Source organism: Protomyctophum parallelum (assembly GCF_964188405.1).
Source record: "Protomyctophum parallelum genome assembly, chromosome: 4".
Lineage (NCBI taxonomy): Eukaryota > Metazoa > Chordata > Actinopteri > Myctophiformes > Myctophidae > Protomyctophum > Protomyctophum parallelum.
In genome coordinates, this window is record NC_139700.1 from 23,980,727 (window position 1) to 23,998,419 (window position 17,693).

The 17,693-nt window shown below is 43.8% G+C and overlaps 2 protein-coding genes across 3 annotated transcripts; one reads left to right on the forward strand and one right to left on the reverse strand.

The window, feature by feature from the left end:
• Positions 1-514: 514 nt before the first annotated feature.
• On the reverse strand, positions 515-6,764 carry irf7 (interferon regulatory factor 7). 2 transcript variants are annotated; one of them, XM_083763098.1, is made up of 10 exons: positions 6,631-6,764; positions 6,345-6,498; positions 3,758-3,926; positions 3,575-3,663; positions 3,164-3,215; positions 2,892-3,047; positions 2,267-2,448; positions 1,930-2,137; positions 1,650-1,765; positions 515-1,484 (listed from the first exon to the last, which is right to left on the reverse strand). In XM_083763098.1, exons 1-10 carry the CDS (start codon positions 6,636-6,638, stop codon positions 1,311-1,313), a joined length of 1,308 nt encoding a protein of 435 aa, XP_083619224.1. In that variant the 5' UTR covers positions 6,639-6,764; the 3' UTR covers positions 515-1,310. The 2 variants fall into 2 exon arrangements, with proteins under 2 accessions (XP_083619224.1, XP_083619225.1); XM_083763099.1 differs by having other exon boundaries at positions 1,930-2,134; positions 6,631-6,763.
• Positions 6,765-14,522: 7,758 nt separating this feature from the next.
• ascl1b (achaete-scute family bHLH transcription factor 1b) lies at positions 14,523-16,037 on the forward strand. Its single transcript, XM_083763030.1, has one exon. It carries the CDS (start codon positions 14,626-14,628, stop codon positions 15,280-15,282), a length of 657 nt encoding a protein of 218 aa, XP_083619156.1. The 5' UTR covers positions 14,523-14,625; the 3' UTR covers positions 15,283-16,037.
• The last annotated feature ends 1,656 nt before the right edge of the window (positions 16,038-17,693 follow it).

Genomic DNA, 17,693 nt, shown 5'->3' on the forward strand with positions numbered 1-17,693 from the left:
AACTCAACTGTTTTGTAGAGAGCTAGTTATGGTTACGGTTTTCAATGTAGTTTTAAACCAATTTCAACCCTATCTTTACATCTTTGGTAACTAAACATCTCTACAATTAATTGTATCAGATGCTTTCTTTAAATCTATGAAGACTTAATGCATACCTATTTATCAATTGAACTAACTAATTATTCCATTTCTATTAATGTTGACCGATTCTTCTAAAACCCAACGGGAAATTCCACCTTCTGGAAACCCAGGACTAGTTATGCACAGAACCTATTCTAAATTTGTCTTATGCTTATCCTGACCTGACCATGTTACTTAAGTGACACACTTCATCACAGTGACCATTTGACTGGACAGCCTCTACTTCCAGTAAAAGTACAAAAAGGCAGAATAAGATGAGTAAAGGTCAATGATAAGAAAGTGACTCTCTTGTTAAGGATATATTTAGTTGCCTATGACTATTTGAGTCCTTTCTTGACAGGGCTATGAAAATAAAAAGCAATACCGTGTTACGTATTTTTTAATCCAAAAAGGTCACAAGCCTTTATTCTGAATACATTACATCGGCGTCCAAAAGGAACCATAGGGACACATTGCATAAAGTTGTCAACAATAGGTCTATAGAGGAAATAACTACTGGAGTGCTGTTCATTGCTTAGTGAAGTAAGGTTTTACAGCGTAGTCCTGTACGAATTGAAATATTTTGCACAAAACAGTCATGAGTTTGATGTAAATATGCCTCTAAAACATTGCGCAATAATACAAATCGATATTTAGGAACGTATAAAAGCTCACACATTGAACGTGTGCTCAGGAAAAACAGACCTGGATCCTAACTGCATAATCAGTTGAATATTACATGAGTTTAGAACAGCAATCTAATTTTACAACCAAATCATTCAAGTATAAAACGGATTACCTAGTTCAGCAAAATATATTCATAATACATTTCAATAGTGCAAACATTCTTTTAAGAAGCTGTATTGACAGTTCCCCACTTAATTCAACATAATCAATTCATAAAGTAAGAATGATGTTCAGTTTGCACAATCGGATGTGTTCACCACCAGCTACATGTTAGACAAGAGCATTGGGTACTTTTTAAATGCATGGATTGGCATTAACCACTAGAACCTAGCATCAATATTCTGGGCCAAACATTTGGCAAAAATAGATTTACATCTGCTATTTTAAGCAAAGATATTTTGTGTAGAATGAAAACAGGTGTGGGCCTAGTGTAGAGCCCTGGGGAACTCCAGTCAACTAAGTATATATAGAGTGTTAAGTTGTAACTAGATAATGGATCTGGTCTAGTAGGTAGCAGCATCATCAAAGGATGGCAGGCTGAAGGCATTATTGATGAGATCGTAGAGGCTGTTGTGGCTGTTGTGTGAGATTTGCAGGCTGATGCAGGCACTTTGAAGAGATGACGCCCCGTCTGACTGGGCTATCTCATGCCACTGACGACAGAGCAGTGGCACCACCTTGGGGACGGGGGGAGAGAGAAGAGAAACGTGAGTGCTAAGGGATGAGACATGGGACCATAATGAGGCAATACACAATGCTAACTTCATATTTGCAGGATGTAAGTATCGCTAGCCTTTTTTATTATGGCACTGCATGGAAAAGGAGATGAGTAAGAGTGCTACCTTGACCATGATAAGCTTCTTCTCCATTGGTTTTCCATCAGGGAACTTCTCTCCGAAGCAGATGTTGATGGCATAGTGAGGTGAGCCACCCTGGTTGTTTTTAAACTGCTTGCACTCTGAAATATAAAAAAAGACTACATTGTTCACTTTAGGCTGATTATGTTATGATGGCTCCAAATACAATTACAATTACAATTACTTTTTTGTGTAGGCCTACTACATACAGTATTATCTGCTTTTCTCATCACACTGAGGTAATAGCTAATAATTCCATACGTACCACTGACAAAGTTTTCAAAGCTAAGAAGTTGCATCATGGTATTTTGTGGCAGCTGGCTGGATTCTGAAAGAGCCTCACTGGGGTCACTTGTGCTGGCGAACACACGGCACTTGTCGGACTGCCGGCAGGCATAGATACCGGTGTCTCGTACCTCTAGGAGTAGACCTCTTTGAATGCTATTAAGGATCTGATTTGTGTAACGAATCTGCTGTAAAGAATGATGGACGATTAGAAAATAACCACTTGTATCCTCGTTTTTTTTTGTGTGAAGACATGACAAACACTGACGATACATATTAGTTATACCTCAAAGATCTATAGTCACAGGGAGTTTTACCTGTTTGTGGTCCAGTAGGCACTCAGTAGTGGGGAAGCAGATATTGGGTTCAGAGGCTTCGTGGTGGTGGTGGAGCTGCAGACGAGAACAGGATACCTGGGTCTTCAGCACCTCTTTTCTCCTGTAGTGGATAGAGATCTCCAGATCATATATGGATAGTGTCTGTACAGGCTCTGGATTTGCTGTGGAGAAATAATCGGTAACATCAAGTATTTGTCATCCTGGTACATAGAGGGTGGCACTGGCTGAGTGGGTAGAAGGCCGCCTGGGAATTGGAAGGTTACCAGTTCGATCACCCAGTCCACCGACCCAATTCACTGCTCCCAGAGCATTGCAATAATAGCACCCAATGCTCCAACGAAAAGGGGACTATATGATTATTTGTATTACATTTTTGTCGATAGGACTCACTGTAGATTCAATAGTCAAATACACCTTGCCAGGATGTATTTTGATGCAATGCGTCTCGGTGCCATCAGGTTATAATACAATACATGACAATATGTTGACAGCTTCTATGATCTCTGCTCAGTGATATTCATTGTCATATTTTCTAGCAATGTTAATATTTCTACAGTATTTGCAGTGTTACTACTACAGTAATTATTAAAGTAACTTGCTGTACCAGAGTAGTAAGATGCCTGGCCCTGCTGTGGTATTTGTTGTGTGTGGTTCTGTGAAACCGGCAGTGGTTCTACTGGTGAAGGCTGAACAACAGCAGAGCTAACGGGAACCGCTGGACTCTGTTGGACACAGATCTCTTCCCAGCACTGCTGCTGCCCTGCCAAAGACAATAATACAAAAGAGAACAGTCATGTATACATATTTTGTTATTCATACTAATAATCACTAGAATCATAGCGTTGAGACCAGCAACGTTAGAGGGATTCATTGTACCTGTGTGATCGTTATTGAGCTCCAAGTTTCTCATGTAGTTAACCAGGGTGTGCTGTGTAGAGAATGAGACATTAAAATACAGTACCATACATTTGACTTGATTTGTCCAATAACAACCCTGTTTATATAACAGAAGACGACAAATGGGGAGTCTGATTGTTGTGCACAGACAACCTTAGAAGAGCTACGCATTTGTATTTTGACTGCCAGAATTGACCATAATCTAGTACAGTATGGTAGACTGTACTTGGTATCACACTGGGAGATTTATGTTCAAGTAGACCACGAAAGTCAGCCACAATCAAAATTCAGATACCACCTCTTTGTTTGTGACCTCGCAACAACATTGTGTGACCCATTTTTGGGTCCTGACCCATTGGTTGAGAAACAGTGCAGTAGTCTATGCAGTACCTCATTGCCTAGGGGGAGGTAGTCTATAGGAGCACTGTAGATGTCTGGATCATCAAGACAACCCTCCATTGGCTCACTTCCATAGTTATCTGCAAGCAAGTTAAAGCAGCAATTTTTATCTCATTTTCACACTACATATTTTAATTTCAAATGACAGGCATGCAGTAAAATGCTGAGTCTTACAGCCAGTGTTGATGATTTCATAGACTTTATGTGGGTCGTCTGCATTCTTGGAGTTGTCCTGGATCCTCTTGAAGCACTTGAGATTGTTCAGAGCGCAGCGGAAGTTAGTTTTCCATTTGGCTTTGTCGTTGGGGAACTCGTGGATTTTACCACTTACCACAGCCCACTCCTGTAAACCAAAGTACAACTCAACTGTAACAATAACCGAGTAAATGATACAGAATAATGTGTATACATTAAAGTTGTGGCGGGTGGTGTCTGTCTGTAGCAGCAGGCGGTTGGATTATCCCTAGATATGGACATGCCTGAGCCTGATTTGCATTGCAAATTTACATTGGTCACTGGGTGACAGTAACGATTTGGGGGGAAAAGTATTTTAAATATTTTTATAATATATTAAAAATGAATCATCTACAAGCTCAAAACTCGTCTGTGGCTTATTAATACATTAACTAAACCAGTAAGACGCCCTGAAGGCGAGAGGCGACGTCGAGGGCAAGGTCGCGTACACGCATCCACCTGGGTAACGGCAGACTGCTTGGTGAGCGATGGCGCTTTGGAATGGGGGTCAGATGAACATATGGAATGAAGTCTGTACTGTATATGTATATATATATATATATATATATATATATATATGTTGCGTGTACAGGGTTTGATGAGGTCAGATGAACATATGGAATGTCATAACAGGTCAGGTCCATATATGGAGATCTAAGGGTGGCAGCGGGGGCAGTGTCTTCAGTGTACAGGGTTTGATGATGGCCCAGGTAGGGCTGGGCCTTAATTTTCGGGCCTGTTGAGAACTTGCAGGCTGCACTAATAACTTTGGGGCAGGCCCCTCTAGAGTTTGAATGGACAGGTATCAGTCAAAAGGGAGACATCGAAGAGGAAGGACGGATGGGGAAGGATCAACATATGGAATGTCAGACTCAGGTTAGCTCCATATATGGATATCTAAGGGTTTGAGGTCAGAATGTAGATTTGCAGATCTAGGTGATGATCCAGTCTTCTCCGGTTATCCAGGGTTAGATGAGGTCAGTGTCGTGATCTTCATATATGGAGATGGCCATATATGGTGGCGTGACGTATCATGAGGCGTGATCATATATGGAGGTGGGATGTCACGAGGTGTGACCATTATATGGAGGCATGATGTCACGAGGTGTGACCATATATGGAGGCGTGACCAACGAACCGACTGACGGGTTTTGCAGGTTTTCATAGTAATCTGCAACCTTCAGTCGCAATAAATTACATCTGCAGCACTGCAATGGTTTGAAGTGCCCCCCCCCCCCCCCCTCACTCCCTGCTCTTCCAGTGGGACGCTGCTCGCAGTTCTCGTCATTTTCAATCTACCAGAGTCTAATAAGAAGCCTTAATTTCCCTGAGGGTATCCGGAGAACTCGGCAGTTTTCCGAGAAGTGTTTAGTGCATTTTAGTTTTACTTCACCTTCATTTAAATTGCATTGAATTGAGAGAGAGAGAAGATGGTTGTTTAGAGTTTACACTAAATTAAGTAGGAATGCTAAACACCAACGTACCGAAACAATGTAATTCATTAGTAAACAATATCCTGAAATAATGGTACTATATCATTGGTACATACTTTTTATCATTATCTATTCTAGCTGATATTTAAATTGCACAAAAAACATCTGTGGGTTTGACATATACACTGATGAAGATGTTAGCATATTAAACGATGAAGACATTGATGAAGAATTTTCGATGGGGCGAGTTGGAAAACTGGTGAGTGTACAATGCAAAGTATGGTGTTTACCCTGATGCTCCAAGTGTTACGCCAGGGCTCCACTGGGCGCGTCTGCGGCGCGTCTGCGGCGCGTTTGCGTCGCGTCTCCGTCAGTGTCGGGAATGTGCCCTTTTAATCAATGGAGGGTGGCTCCACTGCCCGCGTTGCGTCGCGTCTCCGTCACCATAAAATTGAACCGGTTCGTTTTTTGACGCACGCACGCGTGACGCACGCGTGACGCAACGCGCCCAGTGGAGCCCTGGCGTTAGAGAGGCCTACAGGGTTAGCCTGGTTAATAAACCAGGCTGATTCGGTCTGGTTTATTAACCAGGCTACTACAGGGTGGCTGTGTAATGTTTTAGTCCTTAGTTCGATTCTGTCGGAAGTTCTCAATGGCCGTAGATGGCGGTAGTGAGGGGGGCATCCGGTGAAAGCCGGAATTACGCTAAACGTAAACGAGGGGGGAAATGGCGTTCGGCTACAAACGGCATTAAAACACTTATTTCTTGAAAACTACGGACTAATACATTGTACAAGTTCCCCGTAGACCTACATTTGGCGCATCTGGGTAAGCAAAGCACCTTCCATTTTGCATGTGTACATGTTCGGAGCCCTAAGGTGGTGTCCTTCCTCCCCCTCAGGGAAATGGATTGGAAATGTCAAAATCGATAATTATTATTATTATTTTAAATACTACGCGAGTCTAAATCTTAGGCGACACCTAAAGGTGAAGTAGAGAGAGACTAGAGGTCATATACACATAGACTCGTGTTCGAAAACCGGGAGGCGGAGGACAAGAAACTAGCTTTTTAACAGACCCACATGCATGCTTACCCTGAATATTCTACCGTCCTCGTCATTGCAGTCCTTTCTGGAGTTGTGTTTCCAGGGAACCCTGAACGTGTTCTGTTCCACATAACACAAGCCCGCATACTGACCCGTTCCCACCTGCTCTATGAGCCAGTGGGAGAACTGCGGCTTGTGTTGACTGCGGGGAGAGAAACGAGAGGTAAATATAGACAGACTCGTTACAGACAGTATACACTTACATAACATTGTGTTGTTTTGCGATGTGACAGCAGGCATAGCATAGGGAGACGAAACAGGGAGATTTGCTTACCGTTGCATGGTTTTGCAGATCTGTCTTTCGACACTTTTAAGTATTCTACAAGTTTGCGTTGGGCTGCCGGCTGCCGCTTACGAAAGTATTCTACTGCTTTGTTTTGAGCCGGTGTTAACTTGTTGCACCCGACTGACACAGGGTTTATATAGAGAAACACAGTGATGTCATGATCTGAAGTTCCTCCCATCTTGATCTTGACAATGCAGGAGAGTCCTTATATCCGGTGCGGTGCCAGATATGGGTGAAACCTGACATTTGTAATTGAGACTGTGTTCCAGCACGTCTGTAGCCAGGGGGGCTCGCTCAAAATAGTACAGCGAAACTAGTTATAGGCTACAATACAACGTCACTGTCTGGTAGCCTTATTGCATTATTGCAATTGGCGGCACGTGATACAGTATTATGAATGAAGTGTAGGCTACTATTCCCGAGTTGCGTTGCATCATACCCCACTTGCATCATCATTATGAAGAACACACTTTACTTTAACGTTCTAAATGCATTACAATCACATCATGCATTATAATGCACTTATAATAACACTCATTACAAATATTTACAATTATGTATAACAAATTAACAACTTATAACAAGGTTTATTAATTATTATAAGTGCATTATAAGCTCAGCAGAACATCACATTATACTGTAGCCTATCTACCAAAGGTTACTTAGTTAGTTATAAAGCACTTTATAACTGACTAAGTATATGGTAGTATTAATACTACACTATTACTACAACTATCCATCCATCCATCTTCAACCGCTTATCCGTTGTCGGGTCGCGGGGGCAACAGCTCCACCAGAGTGCTCCAGACTTCCCTCTCCAGAGCAACATTAGTGATCCTCCTGGGGTATTCTGAGACATCCCAAGGCCAGTGAGTCGATGTGTTTCCTCCAACTGCGCCTTGGTCTGCCCCGGGGTCTCCTCCCAGTGGGACGTGCGCCGAGGACCTCCCCAGGGAGACGCCCGAGAGGCATACTGATACTACAACTATTACAAAAAATATTACAACTTAGCTTGCATTGAATTTTATTCAGACCTGTATACGAATTTATTCTATAAGTATTTAAATAGGCCTACACACAATACAGTCATCATATTTCAGTACTGCAATATCAGAGTGATTATTTGTCATGAATTAGCCTGCTGCTGCTCTTTAAGCCAGAGGAATGAATGGCTCATTGTGAGGACTTCAACACCTGCTCTGATCTGATCTGTGCTCTGATGCACTTGACAGAGATGTAAAAATAGCATCCCATGAAAGTGCATCTCATGCCTGTTCCGAACAAATTATATCACAGCTCATGTCATATGACATGCTGGGATTGCATGACATGGGTTTATGTCAAGAATTAGAATTGTGCAGGTGTATGGCTGTGTCATGCGGACAGACAGTGGGTGAGAGTAGCAGTGGGTCTGTGTGTGGGGATGCCCCTATTTGAAATATAGGCTAAATTAAGTTAGACACATTATGCTACCAATCATCTACTGAATCTCTGAAAATATATGCCAGGGACCCCCATAAGAGAAGATTTTTACGGCTCTAGCAGTTTAATTTCAAGGACTCCCAGTTTGAGGACATATCTGACTGAGGCCCCAATTTATATTGTAAAATCAATGTTCATTTAACTCTGAGAGTGTACAAATGGAACCAAATAGTCAAATAGACCCGTACACTCTCAGAGTTACAGACCCATAACCACAAGGGTCCATTTGGTTCCAAACTATAATTTAGCTGGGTACCCCCTGGAACTCCCTCAAGGACCCCTGGGGGTCCCCGGACCCCACATTGGGAACCACTGCAATAGGGTATGCACATGACATCCTCATCATACCCGGAAGTTGACGGCCCATATACTATATACTAAATGACATTAAACAACGTTAAACTCACTTTGACACTCACTTTATGCATGCAGATACCCTCTATACTATAGCAGTGGTTTTCAACCAGTGGTCTGGGGACCACCTGTGGTCCTTGAGGGTGTTCCAGGTGGTTCCCAGCTAAATGATGGAGCGTTGGTAACCAAATGGACTCTTATTCGATTTTTAACTCTTGAGAGCGTAAAATGAAACCTGTACGGGTCTTTTATTTTACGCTCTCAAGAGTTAGATTATTGCATTGCATCTGCAATTCTGCATTACTTAATGTACAAGAAGTCTACACAATTAGAGAATATAGAATAATTATTTTCACCTTTATTTTATTTTTATGGAGGGACAGACAGTAGGCTGACAGGAAATGTGGAGAGAGATGGGAGGGTGACATGCAGTAAAAGCCTACGGGATCGGGAGTCGAACCCGCGGCACACTGCCAGACTGAATTGCCAGCCAAAGTGCCTGGACCGCTGAGCCACGGCCCAGGCCAGAATTCTTATTTTTGATCAACATTTGCCTGTTATCTCTCCTGTGGTAGCAACATCAATACAGCATGAGCATGGAATTGTGGACAAAATCTTATCCAACGATAACAAAATATTCTGTTTTGGATCTGAGAGGCTAAATCTCATCAAATGGTGGTCCGTGGCTCAAATGCTGAATAAATAATGGGCCTTGATGTGAAAAGGGTTGAAATCCACTGCGCTATGGCATTCCCTCCTAGCTTCTCATAACTGTACAGGGTGAGGTTATCATCTATGTAAATAGCGTTTGTACACAAACTTAAGGAGGGAGGGCAGAATCCATTTGTACCGGCCTGCCCGTCGGCCGGTGCGATGGGTCGGCCGGTCCGTGGGTGGGTCGGCCGGCCAGATTAATTTTTTTTTTGGTACCGGCCGATGGGCCGGCCGGTGCGATAGGTCGGCCGGTCCGTGGATAGGTCGGCCGGTCCGTGGATAGGTCGGCCGGTCCGTGTATAGGTCGGCCGGTCCGTGGATAGGTCAGCCGGTCCGTGGGTGGGTCGGCCACCCACCGAAATGGTACCGAAATGGTAACTGTCATTTCTCTACCTTTTTGGACGGGGGTGGGCTCATTTGAATCGTGTCGCTCCCCTGGGGGCGTCTTTGGGGGTCTCAAGGTTCGGGGACCCCCAGGGACCCCCAAATGGTAACTCTGTCATTCCTCTACCGTTTTGGACGGGGGTGGGCTCATTTGAATTGTGTGAATCGGGAAATAGCTTGGTTAAATGTCCATATCAAGTGATATCTGAAAAGTGTGTGTGAGAGAGAGCTATAGTAAGAACAATACAAGAATATGCCCATCGGCCGGTACCAAAAAAAAAAAAAAAAAAAAAAGAACATCACAAAAAAAAAACATCGCACCGACGGGCCGGCCGGTACAAATGGATTCTGCCCTTGCTAGACTTAAAGGTATATTCAGTGATTTCACTCAAAAAACCTTAGGTTTCGTTTTTGGCTGTGGGACCCAACCTTTCGTCCAATCAGGATAGAGTCAAAAACGAAACCTAAGGTTTTTTGACCCCCAGGGGTTAACTGGGGACAGGAAGGAACTCCTTATATGGCCAGCACACTCTATAGTAGGGAGGATTATCACAACAAAACAAAAAAATAAGTGATATTTGAATTAAGTGAAATCACTGAATATACCTTTAAGGTCAATTTGCTCTTAAAATACATCAATGTGTCTTTGGGGGAACTGGTTTGTGTTGTCCAACTTGTTCCATCTCCAAGCTTTTACCACAGAAAGCATGAGGAACAGACAGTAACCTCATGGCTTTATGTTCTATAAATGCCATGTCACAAACGTACTGTAGCCTACAGTTCCTCCATGTTACTCCAAGGAATAGGGAAGTGATCCACTCTCTAATGGAGCACTTCTGTCTTCCTGTGGGTTGGAAGTTGGAAGTGAAGTGCTGCTTCCTTGCATGGCTCTCTTTCATGCAGGCCCAGGGCTCATCACTGTAGACAGGGGAGGACGTAGCTCTGTCATTGGCATAATATGGCCGCTTTCACATCATTTTTCATCATCATCATCATCATACAGTAGCTATAAATGAAGCCTACATTTTATAACTACTCTGTCATGCGATGGAATATAATTAACCACTCGACCTGGCATTCCTATTTGTGGCAGGTCATTATAGGCAGAACAATAAGAACAAAGTATAAAATAGAGGTTAAGTGGTTAAGCATTATTCTAAATTGAAGGCAGCATTGTCTGCTATTAATAGCTATGCTCCATTACAGACCTGTTTTATGGCTGAAAAAGAAGAAAGAGAAAATGCAGCATTTTGTTGTGCAAAAATGCAAAGATATATAGTACAAAAGAAAGATGCAGCACAAGTTCAGTACTAGATAAAGTGGCCCTTGTGGCACAGTCTGTGAAAGATTTCACGTAAATTGCATGCTGTGTTCATGATTTGAGGCTTTTTGTTCAAAACGGGCTACTCCTGCAAACTTTGAAAGCCAATGTTAGCCAAGTTGGACGGAATATGAAATATCGGACGGATCCGTCTTGGAGTTTTGAAGGGACTTTTATTGGGGAATTCCAGACACACACACACACACACACACACACACACACACACACACACACACACACACACACACACACACACACACACACACACACACACACACACACACACACACACACACACACACACACACACACACACACACATTAACTACTTTCATCATGGCATTCCTATTTTGTCATTATAGCACTTTGATTTCTTATCACCAGCAACCAAACACACCCTCATTTTACAATGCCATTGCCACGTCAGCTGCATGGGAATTTTGAGTGTTTGGGGGCTGATTGCATCACCAGTTGAGTGCTGTTTCATCATTTGGAACTCAACTCCTGTGAATGGAGCCATAGCCTCCATGATAGTTATTGTGTCCATAGTCTTCATTCCATTTCACTTGCAGAACATAGGAGACAGGAACAATCCTCACTGAATTAATGATATGGCTGAATTAATAGGCTACTCAATAAATGGTAAATGGTGCATTTACTGTATATAGCGTCTTGATCCAAGGCACTTTACATTGTGCATTACATTCACCCATTCACACAGATGACGAAGGAAACTATGCATACAATCACCGGGAGCAAGTCTTGCTCAAGGGCACTTCGACACAAACTCAGGGGGAGCCCAGGATCGAACAATCGGCCACTGAAATCCTTGATATTCTGAAATGCATGAATGACAATTTACAAAGACGCTGTGACATGTTTCTGTGTACTTTAGTTCAGCACAATCAACTTAGGACCATTCAGGTTTGTTTTTTTGGTCAGCCATCATGGAACAATGTTGAGTTATGTTCATTACACCTTGCTATAGTAACACCATAAAACCTCCTTGCAAGTATGCAGTTATTTTGCTATAGGCCAGCGAGGCCTAGTTGATTTATTTTTATGTTGAGTTTTCCCAACACTTGTTTTGTCCCCATGTCAAATCCAGATCCTCTCTCAATTGTCCAGGGATTTCCATGACCTCATAAAAAGGCTGATGCAGAATTGTATGGACTTAAGTAGGCCTATCATTGGGTTTCCTTTCCACTACTTTCTGTGTTATAGCGCCCTCTGCTGTGTAAGGGTGAGGTCAGGCAGGAATTTAATTTTGCTCCGTGCATGAAGAAGTTATTCATAATAATTCATTGATACACATACACTAACTAACCATAGCGCCTTCCTGCCTTTAAAATATTATAGAGCTTACAGATCTCGCCGTCATTATGCCAAAAATCACACCCGTGTGAAGTGAGGGGCGCTAATATATTAAAGTCTAACTCTTAGGTGAAACAAACGGTGCCAACTGCCAACACAAGCATTAAATTCCATTAACAATAAAGAGACAATATGACGTAAATGTTCCCTTCATTGTCAATGGCGTTTTTAAAACAAACATTGAACTAAAACTAAAAACAAACATTAAACCACTAACCTGTAGGCTATAGTGTATATAGGTCAGGAGGGGCTAGCGCCCCTCAAAAACCGGGACCACTGGCACTGATGAATGGACGTCAACCTATGGAGTAGCCTTAGCCTATATCATCATTTTTGATTGATTGATTGAAATATTTATTAACAGTTTGTAGAATTGACAGTACATTTTAAGCACAAACTCAATACAAAGACTGTTAACTGTGAGTGGACGACCCAATTAAGCATTACACTTGTTTACAACAGGGTCCACATTGTTCAATTCATCAAAACATTTAGAGACATACAAATAGACACTTCTATGTAGCTAAAGAACAGAACAGGAATTCATCATATGTATCATGTATTATACACGTACACGCCCATCACATTGAAATCCTCGCAAATTAAATCGTAGTCTGTCTGACCCAGAATGGAATGATGCAGTGTATGTAAATTTGCGGTTATTATTATTATTATTATTATTACTACTACTACTACCCGATACCCGGCTAAATGTCTTCCGAGTCTTCGTTAAGGTTGGCAAAGCCAAAGGCCTTATAAGTTGCAAACCCTCTGAACCTTCAGTAGAAGATGTAGTTATTTATTTCAACCACCAGGGGTCACAACAAATCTATTTTGCTTTTGGTTGAAAGCATCTTCCTATTTCCATCCAGAGTCCAGACACAACAACTCTTTGTCACTTTGCTGGCCATTGGATTTCTTTACGGACGGAATTGTGTCTTTAGGTATAGGTATTTCTGTGAATTGTGTCTTTAGGTAGGTAGGTATTTGTGTGACTTGTGTCTTTAGCTAGGTATGTAGGTAGATAGATAGATAGATAGATAGATAGATAGATAGATAGATAGATAGATAGATAGATAGATAGATAGATAGATAGATAGATAGATAGATAGCCTATCACTGACATTGATATAGCTCTCCAGAAATTTGCTGAATAAATTAATAGACCACACAGATAGACCATTTACAATTTAGCAGACGCTCTTAATGCAGAACGTTTTACAGTATACGCAAGGAAAACACGACGTAATAATTAACATTTTTTCCTTACAATTATTGGTATTTACTTACTTAAAATGTGATATATTGGGGCATAAACTATAGCCTGCCTAGGGTGAAACGTTACTATGCAAATAAAAGACGACATACTACTAGTAGGCCTACGACAGAGAGACAAGTGTATAGTGTTGGAAATTGGAATGGGTATGACGGCCCGGCCGAGGAGGGCAAGTGTAGACAAAGTGCACCTGTAGCGCACTCATTTGAAGGGTCATTTACGCACGGCTGTGATCCGCTATTCCAGACATTCCACACATGTCATAAACACTATGTTTACCTTTAAATTAATCGTGTCTCTGTGCGAGCTTGATAATTGGCAATTATTCTGCTCAGAGACACGCTTGCCTTTTATTTTCTCCTCTAAGGCTGTAGCCTGGATACAGGAGAGAGCGTCCTTGGTATTTGTGATTGTAAAGAACGAGAGGAGACGGACGGAGGGGGGACGACTGATAATTTGAAGACTTGCCAGGGGTACATTGTCAAATTCAAAAGGCATTTCAAAGAACCAAACCATTCACATTTCTTTCCTCGATCTCTGTTGTATTTTCCCCCCTTTCTGTCTCTCTTTCTTTTCGCCCGGTTGCAGGCAGTTTGAATCCACCAATGGGCTTTCAAGTTAGACATTGGAATGTAAATGAGGCCAGCGCGTGCTCCTGGCGCAGTGAAAGCTGTGGATTGTTTATTGAGCTCCCGGAGCCACGCGCCTGGCTCGGGGAGTCGGCGAGTAGAAGAATCACACAGCGGGGGCGGGGCCTCGCGGCGAAGCGTGCGTCTCTCCAAAGGGGAGGGGGTGCGCGTGGGGCGCGTGTTGAAAAAGAGGAGTGCTGCCAAAGTTTGGGTCAGATCGGCTCGTGGAAGTAAAAGCAAGCGCAGTCAACACTAACAGAGACTTCTTGGTATAGGCTATCCAGTTATATCCACAGCGCGCGCTCCAGCTGCAGCCACACGCACGGCCCCCACGCGAAGGACACGAGAGCTGTGACTTGGCCAACACCAATCAGTTCCTTCTCCTCTCCGCCTGTGGGTGTTTGGAGGCTGCTGTCATCAGTAGCCGTGCCTCAATCATACCGGACGAGATGGAAAGCGCCACCACCACCATCACCACCACGCAGAACGCCTGTCCCTTTGGACTCGGTGAGATACGCGGCGCCACCATCACCCTGCACGCCCCGGCGCATGACGACTGCGTCCTCTCCACTAATGCGCACACAAACAACAACGTGAACGCCGGCGGCGGCGCGTACCACCAGAGCAACAAGAGCAACAAGGTGCTGAAGAGACAGCGCTCCAGCTCGCCGGAGCTCCTGCGCTGCAAGCGGCGGCTGAGCTTTAACGGGCTGGGCTACTCCATCCCGCAGCAGCAGCCCGTGGCCGTGGCGCGGCGGAACGAACGCGAGCGCAACCGGGTCAAGCAGGTCAACATGGGCTTCCAGACGCTGCGTCAGCACGTGCCCAACGGCGCCGCCAACAAGAAGATGAGCAAGGTGGAGACGCTGCGGTCGGCGGTGGAGTACATCAGGGCCCTGCAGCAGCTCCTGGACGAGCACGACGCCGTGTCGGCCGCCTTCCAGTGCGGCCTGCCGTCCCCGACCCTGTCCGTGTCCAACAGCTACTCCGCTGGCGACCCCGAGTCGCCCCATTCCACGTACTCGTCGGACGAGGGGAGCTACGAGCCGCTGAGTTCCGAAGAGCAGGAGCTGTTGGACTTTACGACGTGGTTCGACAGGTACTGAGACGGACAGCATCAATATGAGAGAGCAGCTTCTGTGCGTATAAAGCGAACTCTATAACAAAACATGATGATGAATGAGACATTTGGCATTCGATCAATCTTGCAGAAATAAAGCAAGACACCTGTGCGCGCTGATGCTGCGCTCTGCCTGTGGAAGTGCATGGTGTTGCCTCCCTCCCCATTAGGAGCAAAGCATTGGTGTGTGTCGCGCGCGCGCCTGCGGGGTTGCCGTTGCTATGCTACATAGTAGAGCACAAACAGTGCCCCCCAAAGTCCCGAAGGGAAGGGAAAGACTAAAGAGTGAGACTATTCTCTTCTGGACAGTATTCTGGACAGAGGGTCCAGGGGTTTGTCCAGTCGATGCGTGGAATTCTTGATCTATGTTTGAATAAGTGCAATTAATACCTGACACAGCAGGCTCTGCAAAGAATGTGACGTGGTTGACGAGGACTTGCCATGAGATCTGTCAGAGCAAGACTGCCTTTCCTCAACTGCCACTCCATGTTGGAGGATATATAGGTACAGCAAAGATGACGACGCGTCAAGTCATTAGAACTTTTCGTGATGTACATTTTTTTCTATTCGATAACGTTATTGTATTATACAAGCATCGTTTAATATGAAGACATATTTTTGTATTGAGATACATAAAAACAAATGTTCTTGAACAAACACTGCCACTCGCCTGCTGACAGTGTTAAAAAGCGAGATGAATTGGCATGTATGTGTCTATAGACAGCAATATCAAGGCTACTACCTGTGACAGAGAGGGACGTTTTTTTGTTTAATTATTATTACGGTGGTGAGAGAGACCTTTATCAATTTATGCACTTGTTCTCCGTTTCCCGTAGCCTAAAATGTAAATATTCGATCTTAACAGATATATTTTGTGTAAAACATTTCTTTTTCTACAAATAAAGATGAATCTATTTATATTACACTCTGTTGTGGTGGTGCTTTGGTTCTGTACATGTGTATACCTTTTATATGCCCTCAGTTTGCAGTGTGTGTGTGTGTGTGTGTGTGTGTGTGTGTGTGTGTGTGTGTGTGTGTGTTGGGGGGGGGGGGGGTATATTGAACAAACTATAGGGAGCTTCTCTTTTGCTATTCAAAGAACCAGTGTGACCTTTTCCCGACTTGGTCGGGCACGCGGGGGAAAATTGCGCAGCTGGGTGAACACTCAATAACCATTATAGACGTGCACCTTCTCTATACAGCGCTTTGTCTGCATTCAGGACGGGGAGATTAATATTACGTTTCATGCATCGCATTCATGCTCTCTCTCTTTACCCAATAACCCAGAAGGGTTGAAGCGGGGGGATTCACTCATCTCAAAGGATGTAGTCACTTTGAAATATGGCCTGGGGAAAGCCAGCAAGACAATGCAATGGGTCAGAATTCTTATTGCCTGATTGAGATCAATCTAAATAAAACCTGGGGTTGTAGAGCTGCTTGTATCCCCGACTGTGTTTTTCAGGGCGCATATAGTGCAATCATAAAAGCCCATCTCCTGCGAAATGGGGTGCACAGAGCCCCATTGTGCGCACTATTGTGTCCGCTTTTGCGCCTCATTATGTGTATTGTGGGAGGGCTTCTATTGTAAATAAACATTGATGCCAAATCCAGGCGAGGCAGAAACTGAGATAGGTGGGAAGGGGGGGGGGGGGCAATATATAGCATTTGAAGATGTGCGTGATTCTGCCTTATCTTATGGGGGTAAACGACAAGTGTTATTATAGTTTTGAAACACTCACGGACTGTAAAATATGGGAGTCGTATATGATATAGACCTACTTGCCTGGAAAGTATGCCACAGCGCGCGCACGCACGAACGCACTTATATACACACACACACACACACACACACACACACACACACACACACACACACACACACACACACACACACACACACACACACACACACACACACACACACACACACACACACACACTAAAGTTGGGTGAGAGAGGGGGGTAAACTATAGGGAATGCATCCTAAGCTCTGTCCCCATCATCATAAAGAGGCTGCAGCCTGCAGGTGTGTAAGCCACGTGCCTGTACTCCGCGACAAACACTCATGCAGCCTTGCCATTGGTCAACGGCTCGCGCGCGTCTATAGTCCTATAGCACTATATGAGGCCCGTCTGTAAAAAAGGAAAAATCAAACAAGTGATAAATGACATCAATTACTCATTGCTTTATGTAACGTCCTACGTCACCGGGACTGAAAAGACAAACCAATGTTGTAGAGAAATGCCCCGCTGGCCCATTATTAAACGCGTGAAATTCTATTCCTAATGTCCTTTCGTGTCAGGCAGGGGCCAGGCAGGGCACGAGTGAAAATAAGTGCTTTGGTGTTCAGTCCCTTGTCCTTCTAAGATGGATATGCAATTTTCTCCAGGGCCATTA

Excerpts from the sequence above, each read along its gene's own strand:
- irf7 (XM_083763098.1), bottom strand. Across the intron at positions 3,927-6,344 it reads AGGACGGTAGAATATTCAGG|GAGTGGGCTGTGGTAAGTGG; the intron begins GTAAGCATGCAT and ends TTTGGTTTACAG. Across the intron at positions 2,138-2,266 it reads GCCTACTGGACCACAAACAG|CAGATTCGTTACACAAATCA; the intron begins GTAAAACTCCCT and ends CATTCTTTACAG.
- ascl1b (XM_083763030.1), top strand. The coding sequence starts at position 14,626 with ATGGAAAGCGCCACCACCACCATCACCACCACGCAGAACGCCTGTCCC.